This window comes from Marmota flaviventris, chromosome 20 (genome assembly GCF_047511675.1).
Source record: "Marmota flaviventris isolate mMarFla1 chromosome 20, mMarFla1.hap1, whole genome shotgun sequence".
NCBI lineage: Eukaryota > Metazoa > Chordata > Mammalia > Rodentia > Sciuridae > Marmota > Marmota flaviventris.
In genome coordinates this window covers 18,896,508-18,907,499 of record NC_092517.1, presented here as the reverse complement: position 1 = coordinate 18,907,499, position 10,992 = coordinate 18,896,508, and the positions used below count along the sequence as shown (strand labels likewise).

At 42.5% G+C, this 10,992-nt stretch overlaps 2 protein-coding genes across 2 annotated transcripts; one reads left to right on the top strand and one right to left on the bottom strand.

Moving 5' to 3' along the window:
- Positions 1 to 1,593: 1,593 nt before the first annotated feature.
- LOC114089840 (vomeronasal type-1 receptor 105-like) lies at positions 1,594 to 2,547 on the top strand. The gene has a single exon (XM_027931783.2). It carries the CDS (start codon positions 1,594 to 1,596, stop codon positions 2,545 to 2,547), a length of 954 nt encoding a protein of 317 aa, XP_027787584.2.
- Positions 2,548 to 6,928: 4,381 nt separating this feature from the next.
- On the bottom strand, positions 6,929 to 7,888 carry LOC139703044 (vomeronasal type-1 receptor 90-like). The gene has a single exon (XM_071605964.1). It carries the CDS (start codon positions 7,886 to 7,888, stop codon positions 6,929 to 6,931), a length of 960 nt encoding a protein of 319 aa, XP_071462065.1.
- Between the last annotated feature and the right edge of the window lie 3,104 nt (positions 7,889 to 10,992).

Below are 10,992 nucleotides of genomic sequence, written 5' to 3'. Positions count from 1 at the left end.
TGGAAATTTCTAATATTTTGTACCAGACATTGAACTCAGGGATGCTTAACCACTGAGCCCCTTCCCCAGCACTGTTTTTTAATATTTCATTTAGAGACATATTTTATTTAGAGAAATATTTAATATTTTATTGCTGATTTGCTGAAACTTGCTTAGAACTCACGATCCTCCTGCCTCAGCCTTCCAAGGTGCTGGGATTACAGCCTTGTGCATCCAGGCTCAGCAGAATTTTCCAAATTCTCTCCTCTCTTTTTGGGCAGCAACATAGCTGCTCTGTTATGAAAATAACTGAATTGATTCTTCCAAGCCACATGCATTAAGAACCGTATGATCATAAAAATAGAAGACAACATTTTTAGAGAATTCATTTTGTACCACAAACACTTCCAATGTTGATACACATACTATATTTATTACACCAATAATACCTCCAGGGTATACATAATGTGCCTATTTATGTTGATAGCTGAGATAAGTGGACCGCAGCATCACAGAGAGCTTAAGCTAATGCTATTGTGAGTGTCAGCTCATATACACACGCGTATCAGTCTGACTGCAGACTTCACACCAACATTTTCTTGTTTATATATTGTAAATATTTGGTGTGGCCATAAATAATCCAGAATTAACATGGTGTTGACATGCAGTAACTCTGTGCATATTGAATCTGTGATACTCTTTGCTTAGGAGGGGCTCATTTCCTCTTTCCTATCATCAGCCTCACTCCAATTCACCCAAAACTGTAGAGCTACCATTATGTACCTGACCAACAAGAACAGGCACATGAAAATCAAGTATGACTCTGTCTTCACCAGAAAATCTCAGACATGAGATTATAGGAGGAAAATATTTTCTAAGAAAAATGGCAATTTTTTTGACTAGGGATTGACCCCAGGGGTGCTGAACAGTGAGTTACACCACCACACACTTTTTTTTTCCTTTTCTTTTAGAGATAGGGTTGTGCTAAGTTACTCAGTGCCTTCCTAAGTTGCTAAGGCTGTCCTCCTACCTCAGCCTCCCAAGCACCTGGGATTACAGGAGTGTGCCACTGTGCCCAGACGGCAATGATCAATATACAAGAAAACAGAAGTATCATTATGAATGACATTGTGGAGGCCCCAGGGGCACATATAACCCAGCCGAGACTGGGAGATGTGAGGACAAGGGAGAGCAGGGGCATGGGTTCTGGGTGGTGTGAGACAGAACTAAGGGGGTTTGTTTGTTTGTTGCTTTATTTTGTGCTGGAGATTGCTCGGTGGTTAAGTGCACCAGCACCAATTACACCCCAGTCCTTTTCTTTGTGTATTTTGAGAGAGGGTCTCACTAAGACACCCATGGTAGCATCACCCTTGTGATCCTCCTGCCTCAGCCTCACAAGCACCCAGCATCTCAGTCACTGTGATTTCAGGCAGGCATCACTGTACCCAGCACCAGAATTCACTCATCATGTGGAATGAAGGCATGTTTTGATGAATCCTCTTTATTTTCCTGATTGCAGGGTTGTCCATTGGGATTGATGAAGGACATATTTGCAAAAAAGGACATTTTCTTGTCTTTTTCCGAAGGTGTTCACAGAATTCTTTCCCCCATAAGATGAATAAAGCCAACAAACTGTACAGTAACACTCACATAAGAAACACCGTGTACACCGTGATTGGTGTTGGGGTCATGGCCAATGCCCTTCTTCTTCTAGTCCACATCTCCTTGCTCATTACTGGACACAGACCTAAGCTCACTGACCTGCCCATTGGTCTCCTGGCCCTGATCCACCTGGTAATGCTGCTCATCAAGGGCTTCATAGCTGCCGACATTTTTACACCTCAGGGAGGCAGGTGGGATGACCTGACGTGTAAATGGCTCATCTACCTGTACAGGTTGATGAGGGGCTTCTCCATCTGTGCCACCTGCCTGCTGAGTGTCCTCCAAGCCATCACCCTCAGCCCCAGGGGCTCCTGCTTGGCAAGGTTCAAACATAAACCCTCACGTCACAACCTGTGTTTCCTTCTCTTCCTGTGGGTCATCTACTCATCCTTCAGTAGCCACCTCTTCATCTCCATTGCTGCTACCCACAATTGGACCTCAGACAACTTTATGTACATCACAGAATCCTGCTCCTTCATTCCCATGACCTTCTTCCTCCGGCACAGCTTGTCCACCCTGCTGACCTTCAGGGAAGTCTCCTTTATAGGAATCATGGCCCTCTCCAGTGGATACATGGTGGCTCTCCTGTGCAGGCACAAGAGGCAGTCCCGGCATCTCCACAGCACCAGCCTGTCTCCAGTGTTATCCCCAGAACTGAGGGCCACCCAGACAATCCTGCTGCTCTTGAGTTGCTTTGTGGTCATGTCCATCTTGGACAGCATTGTCTCCTATGCAAGAATCACACTGAAGGATGATCCAATATTTTACTGTATCCAGATCCTCGTGACCCATAGCTATGCCTCGTTCAGCCCTTTGGTGTTCATTAGCACTGAAAAACGTATAATTAGTATTTTGAGATATATGTGGGAGAAGACAGTAAATATTTCAGTAACCAATGATGGATAAAGTTCTGTTAAAATGAGAAAATGTGATTTCTTTGGAATGATGCACCATGGCACAGTGTATATGCCGTTTTCTTTGAATACAATACAGAGTTCTTCTTCTGTTACAGCCATATACTTGGATATGTAAGTAGCAAATATATTAAAAAAACAATCAAAATCAATCATTTATCTCTGAGATATTACCAGGGTTTTATGTTTCTCATTGGGTCCTCCAGGGGGGGACTCTGAGGTGGATGTGACTTTTCATGACCTGGGCTATTCCAAACTATTTCTAGGTGCAATAGTCCCAATGCTTTTCAATAATTGTATTGTCTCAGTTATCTATATTTTTTCAAACTAGACATGTAAACATTTGCTATCATAAAATATCACATCATAGAGCATACATGTGTGTACATGTGCATGCCTGCATTCACACATACACACACACACACACACACACACACACACACACACACACAAAGGTAGTCAGTCATTTCCACAGCCTTGCTCATAAAACCATGTTTTAAATAATCAAATGAAGAAAGAACCCAACAGCCAGAATCATAAGAATACATGAACAATATGTTATCTCTATTCAGATGCTGGACTATTAACACTTAAAATGAAAGAAAATTCTGGCACAGGATGCCACATAGCTGAGCCCTCAAGATACTCTACTTGGTGAAGCAAGTCAGTCACAAAAGAACGAACATTTTATAAAAGTACTTAAAGGAGGTTGAGGTTGGAGTACCCAAATTGATAGACACAGAAAACATAATGCCATTCCACCAACCCCAGGACATGGGGGAGGGGGAATGTTGTTATGTTAACCCAGTGGTGGAAAATATCTTTTTCTGAAACTAAAAAGTGAGTGATAAATTTCTCTTTTAAAAAAAATTTTTGGTATACTTGAACACATGTATATGTTTTATTTTATTTATTTATTTTTTATGCAGATCAAACCCAGCCACCACACCCATGCCAGGCAAGTGCTCGACCACCGAGCCACAACCCCAGCCCAGTGATAAAATTCTTAATGTGCCACAATGTCATGTGGTGAGCTTAAAATATCAGAGCTGATTCCTTCCAGTGGTTTGAAGATGGGTTTTTGAAAAGCTCAAATCTTATTCTCAGTCCCTCCCCCTATGAGTATACATGTGAGCAAACGTAGCTAAATGCACATGAAGTTTAGAACTCATTATTGCACTGTTACAACAATAAGGAGAGAAGAATCAAATCTAATCCCTCTAGAAAACCAACAAACCTCAATGATAATCAATAAGAGATAAAAAAGAAACAAAGCATATACAAAAATATACAAAGGATAATATATCAGAAAATCATCAGGATGACAAGTGTAAGTTGTTATACATGTCAATAATAACCTGGCGTGTGAGTGAATTCCTCAATGAAAATACAGAGGCTGTCTACATGCATTGCTAATCCCAGTTGTGATTGATGTGCAAACAGTATTTATTTTCTTTCTTTCAAATAAATTTGATGATAACGTACACATAGAAAAGTACAAAAAAAAAAAAAGTCCAGGTGCATAAATATGTCAGACATGTTGTCCTCAAGGCCAGGGCCAGCAACAATACTTGAAGTGCATGTCCTCCAAAATCTCCATTTTACAGAAATGGCAGGAAAGAACACACTTTTAGAACTATCATTTACATTTTTATTTTACAATTTTGTACAGAAATGATACTAGGTGTGTTATATAAGTTGATTCTTTAAAGCCTCATCAATATCTATTTTACCTTAAATAAAGCAGGTATATGAGAGCAGATCTATGTAATTTTTTGTGGTGCTGGGGATGGAACCCAGGGCCTTCTGCATGTGAGGTGAGCGCTCTACCAACTGAGCTATGTCCCCAGCCCTGATGCAAATTTTTATGTATAAATATGCCAGAGAACTGTGGGGCTCTGTGCCTGTGATCTTCTGTGACCCATAAAACTGATGTGCCCTCATGGAAAATCTTTCTAGTGTCATTTGAGGCTTGTCATGGGAGTAGACAGAAAAATGTTGAGTGAGTGAGAGAATAAAATTTTCATTTTGCCTAATCATCACATTTTGGAAAACACGAATTTTTTTTCTAATGGTGTGTAGAATTTTCTTTTTAGAAAACACCCTGCCTGTCCTCCCTCATGTATGGAGGCTAAAATGGTAGCCCACATGGAAGTGCAGCTCAGCAGATGCTGGGAAGGGACAGGGGAAGGGGAAGGGGAAGTGGAAGGGGCAGTCAGAGGAGGGCGAGGGACCCCTGGGCACAGCTGCAGGGCTGGGGTCAGCAGTTCCCAGGAGTAATCTCTGAAGATCTCAGCTGACTCTAGCGTAGATAGGAAAAAGGTCAACTTTGACCAACTTGGTCTTAGACACCTGGCGGGAGAGTATAACCAAAACACAGCCATACATGGACTTTTCAAAGATAAGACAATCGTTTTTTTATTGTTACTGCAGATGCATCATATGTGTCCTTCAACAGTCAAGCGAAACTGGTAGGTTATGAAGCAAGCATTTTGATCTGGGAGGGCCTGATAAATATCACAAAAAGTTCCATCAGTCCCAAGTCTGTTCTGAGCCCATCTGAGACCTACAAACCTTCCTGACCTCCTGCCCGGGAAGACTTGATCTGTGTATGTTTTTGATTATTTGTCTGTGTGCTAAAATCATTATGATGAAACCCCAGGATTTCCACAACTAACTGGAAGACACAGTGGCTGTTTTTCCTTAATGATCTTATCTGGTCCCTTTGGTAAATGACTCTTCAGATCACACAAGATCCAAACGCAGACATATCCACTCTCTTTCCCAACAGAGAACAACAGTTTCTCCCATATCCTGAGGATGTTACAGAGAATGGATTTAGTTGACCATGAACTGCTTGAGGGGACAGGAAAAGTCATAGCCTCAGCACTAATTTGACCTTCTGTAATATTTGAGCTGGGCACCGCATTGTGCAGCTGTGGTTCTAGCAACTCAGGAGGCTGAGGCAGGAGGATCTCTTGAGTGCAGGAAGTTCAAGACCAGTCCCTGCAATAGAGTGAGATTCCATCTCAGAAACAAAAAATAACAATATTTGAATATTTTCTGCTACAAAGTATTAATAACTTACAGCGAGGGAGGCAAACAATGGACCCCATGCCTAACCTTTGTCCTCTGGTTCGTCTCAGGACCTGTAACCTGGGCTTGAGAGTTCAAATCCTGACTTTCCTCACCTATTTCCTCTGCAATCCACTGACTTAATTTATCTGAGTTTTGTTTTCTTTGCTGTAAAGTGGGCGATCGTAATACTACTGCATTCAGAGCATCACTACGGAAATTAAGAGTTAATACATGATGTCTGTGAACACAGAGGTGAGCTGCTACTCTTGCTTTTTCAATGTCACATGATTTATAAATTGCATGCCATCCTTGGTCGGGGGACATGCTAGTAATCTTCTTTGCATCCTTCCAATCTCAGGACATATGATGCCAAAGGAGTGCTATTGTTTGTTCTCATCCACATGATAACCCTAAAACAGATACAGTCTTTATTTTACACCGAGGCTGAAAGAACTAGGCCACTACTTCAAGGCTGCAAGGCCAATAAAATTTAGATGGGAATATGGATTAGATCTGTGTGTTTCCAAGACATCTGAGCTCTCTCCTGCACTCTGATTCCTGATCACCTACTTTTTTTCCCACTCTCTATTGGTTTAGCATTCAGATGAAAATAAAATAACATTGAAAAAGTTAAATGATGCAATGAGAAAGAAATACATGGGGAAATACTGTTACAGGTATATTAGGAAAACACCTGGAGTTAACATGGATGGGATTTTATTATTCTTATTGATATTTGCTGCTCTAATAAAAAATTCATCAAAACACCTATTGCCTCAGGCACATCAAGAGAGCTGTACTTAGGCAAGATATTTATTTTCCTAAGACTAAACAAAACTATTCTTCCAAAATTCATTTTTCCAGCAAAGGGTTCACAGTCATGGTCTACTATGGACAATGGAAGGTATCTGCTTTAAGCAAGTTCAGTAAGAAAACAGCCCATATATCATTTAACACTTTTTTTTTTTTTGCAACTAGGAATTCAACCCAGGTGCATGTGACCTCTGAGCCACATCCCCAGAACTTTGTATTTTTTTTTATTTGAACACAGGGCCTCACTAAGATGCTCAGGGACTCACACAGTTGCTGAGGCTAGCCTTCAACTTGAGATCTTCCTGCCTCAGCCTCCTGAGCTGCTGGCATGACAGGTGTGCACCACCTCACCTGGTTTGATAAAGATCTCACAAAGAACAACAGAAGTTTCATCTCCCTCATCCTCATTTAGGTTTTTTTCCCAACATCAACTAATTTTTGGAAACTCAGGAGGAAATAACGTGGGATGACACTGTGAGGGGTTATCTGGCCCTGATTAAACATGTCCTCATCCGCCCCAGTGTGGATTGGAAGAACTGGATTATTCGTTTTTCGGTGCTAATGAGCATCACAGCACTGACGGTGGCATAGCCGTTGCCCACCAGCATCTGGGACACAAGGCAAACGGGATCCTTCTTCTGCATTTTACCGTAAGAGGAGGAGATCACGCAGTCCAAAAAGTACATGACCACAAAGGAACCCATGAGGAGCAGGATGGTCCTAGTGGCCCTCTGCTCTGGGGAGGCTTGTGCAATCCTGCTTGTGGTATGGAGGTGCTGGCACTGCCTCTTATGCCTCCACAGGAGAGCCACCATGTACCCACTGGAGAGGGCCATGAGCCCCAGAAGGAAGATGTCCCGGAGTATTCCTACCAGAGAAAATAAGATCCTGTAATAGTAACCTGTGGGGGAAACCCTGCAGGATTCAATGGAAAACCAAACATCTAATGTGTCATTGGTGGGGCCTTCAGTAGAGACTAAAATACGAATGTTAATGAACATGTTGAACACCCAGAGAATGAGAAAGTACCACAGACTCTGCTGTGGGGACGTGTGCTTGAACTTGTCCAGAAAACAGCTTCTGGGGCTGAGGGTGGTGGCCTGCAGGACACTCAGCAGGCAGGTGGTGCTGACCGACAGGCTCCTCATCAGCCTGTACAGGTAGATGACGGCTTTACATGTGATGTCATTCCAAATATCCCGAACCCCCAAAATGTCTATATCCAGGAACACCCTGATTATGAGCATCAGCAGATGAATCAGGGCCAGGTGAGCGATGGCCACGTCCGTGGGCCTGGTCCTGCGCTGGACAAGGAACGTGAGGATGTGGAAGAGGAGGAGGAAGATGTTGGCTGTGATCCCAATGACAATTTGGGAAGAAAAGACATTTCTTACAGCAAGATAAATGGAAAGTGTGCTGCTCAAAGGACCTATAGAGTCCATGTCAGAGGATCAAATAAAGATAAAATTCTCATCATCACAGTGGTTACCAGCTTCAACCTCCCCAACCACCAAGTCGGCCCACCTCAAAGTACGTGGGCACTTTTTTAATGCTCCCTTTCCAAACTCTCAATACACAAGCATAACATCTTTTCTGTTTATTTCCACTGTTTTTCATGGGTAGGGCCAGGATTAATTTTTCTCGGCATGTGCAGCAACCTGATAAATAGCTCAGTAGGTAGCATCCAAAGTGAGTTCATGTGGGGCAGATGGCTGGAATGTCCACATAGAACCCTCAAGGAAAGAGTGTGGATGCTGGATGAAGCCCCATACAGTTCTATATTTTCAGTGTTCTCTGTTCTGGATTGCTCATCACCAGTTTAGAGACAAAATCTGAAAAATGTTAGCTCTGAAGGCAGACTTCTTGAATTTGTTTCTCTATATATTTTTGGTACCAGATATTGAACCCAGGTTTACATAACCACTGATATTATTTTATATATATCTGATTATGCCAGAAAAACCATATCTAAGTGGGCAGAACCCTCCATTTTTGGCAGGATTTAATTCCAAAATTTCTTTTCGGTCCTCTCTTTGGCATATGGAAAAATGGGGAAAAGTAATCATTATTTAAGTGTGTGTGTGTGTGTGTGTCTGTGTCTGTGTGCGTGTGTGTGTGTGTATGTGTGTGTTAACCAGGAATTAAACCCAAAGGTGCTTAACCACTGAGCCACATCCCTAACTATTTTATTTTTTTAATATTTATTTTTTAGTTGGAGTTGGACACAATGTCTTTATTTTTTTTAATTTTTATGTGGTGCTAAGGATGGAACCCAGGACCTTGCATGTACCAGGTGAGTGCTCTACCACTGAGCCACAACCCCAGGCCCTTATTTTTATTTTGAGACAGGGTCTCACAAAGTTGATGAGGCTGCCCTTGAATCTGCAAACCTCCTGCCTCAGCTTCCAAAGCTGCTGGGGTCATAGGCACGCAATGCAGCAGCACACCAGGAAAATCTTAAGTACTTTTGGGGTCAGAGTTTTTAGTGTTTTAATTAGGAGAAACAAATCCAAACTCACTCTGATAATGGAGTTTACATAAGAGAACAAGATTTCATATCTTCTTTTCATAAGCAATGATATTTCTCCAGAGGACAGAGAGAACATAGTGTAATAGAAAATTTGATGTTGACAACCTCATGGTATAGCTACCTATAGAATGAAGGTATTTTCTTTATTTCCATCTTAATTCTGCTTTATCGCTGTGAAGTATGTAACATTTACAATGAGGTGAGCAACATATCCTCCCACTCTATCATCTAAAAAACAGGTGGGTAAGACTAGCAATCACTCCCACAGCGACCTAGAAAATCATAGTTTGATAACATCAGTTACAAACTGTGAGAAAAAACAACAAGGAGTCCAGACAATTTAAATGTTTGAGCCTAGTTAAATGATTGCTTTGAAATCTTTGCGGAAGAGTCATTGTAAATAGTGGGAATTCATTCATGACATTAGAAAAATGTAATCTCTTCCAAATGATTCATTTAGTAAGAAGTTTTGTTTTTTTCTTCATTTACATATTCGGGTAAAGAAGATTCCCTCCCTTGTTCTGCTCAAGAAAAACAAAAAAGAAAAATGGTAATATAATGGTCTAGGAGTCTCCACATTTGAAGAGTCACAGATGGTTATTAGTAGGCACAGTGCTACATGGTTTCTCTGTTTTCCATGTAGCTGTGGGTAGATGATGCCTATTCCTGTGTGCACACTTGAAGTGAGTTGTAAGATGTACACTCACATTTTGACCCCAAAATACCTTTACAGCAACGTAAACCAGATATGTGACAATTGAAGAGGCCTTTAAAAAATTACAGAAAATGAAAGAATGATGATTCCCTTCTATCAAGTTATGAAATACAGGTTTGTCTTCAATACAGTTTAATGCAGATTAGAAAATAAAATGGAGAGCATCAAAAAAAAAAAACAAAAAAAACAGGAGAAACAGGCTACCTGATATATCTGTGGAAGGAGGGCAAAGGTCTCTGGTTTCAGCCCTGCCAGGGGGATGGCCACCCTGCAGGCAATGTCATGGGAGGGAGGGATGGATCCAGGAGGGGCCATGGATTTAAACAGAGGTAGAGAGCTGGGTTTTCTAGTGTTGAGAGCCACAGCCGAAGGGGCCCCAGCAAACTTCCAGCTGCCAGCAAACTTCCAGCTGCCGGCTGATGATTGGCTCACAGCGGCCCCAGCAACATCTAGCTGATTGGCTCCTCTGCGGTGATGCTCATTGGACTGTTTCCCTGCCCTTTCAGATCACGGAGCTGCTCATTGGGGGACTTTTTTGGCTCCGCCCACATGACCCAGCCAATTGGCCTCAAGAGCAGGAGGATTGTGGGAGGTGGAGAGAAGCTTGTGTGGGAGAGAGAGGCTTGTGGAAAGCCGGTGGTGGCAGTTGAGGCTCTGAGGATTTTTCCTGAGAGGCTGTTTTGTTTGGTGTGTGTGGTTCTAAAAATAAAGTTAGTTTCTTTTGACAAGTGGCTCCTGATTGTGCCCAGCCAGACTGCGGCATTCTAGGGAGTACTGCCTGAAAACAACTGAAAAAATTACTCTTTTTTCTATAGAAGAAAGTTCCTGGTTACAGCTGGAAAACCTTATCATTTGAGTAAAGTGCTGATCATGGGAAGTGGTGGAGTCGGATGCTGTCACGGGTCCCCAAAGGCAGGTCCCTGCAGCCCCAGGACACAGCAGGCAGAGAAGCAGCTGGCCGTCTGCACACTGTGCAGGTCACACACGTGGGTATCAGTGAGAGCCACAGGGCCCTCCATGGTTCACAGGTAGATGTCTTATAAAGAATGCAATGTTGCAACTTCTGTGCTGATTTGTCAGTTTTGCTAGAAAACATCCTGAAAATGTGGACATTTCATAAAAGCAAGTTAAAAGGAATCATCTGAGCCTGTCCCCTCCCGGCTGTGCCTCACCCCACTCACAGCTGCCAGGACTAGTCCCACCACGAGATCAGGGTGCAGACAGAAGGCCTGTCCAGCACCAGGATGATCCCAGAACCCCTCCTCAGCTCTGGGGAGAGAGGGGCTGCAGCAGCTCCTGGC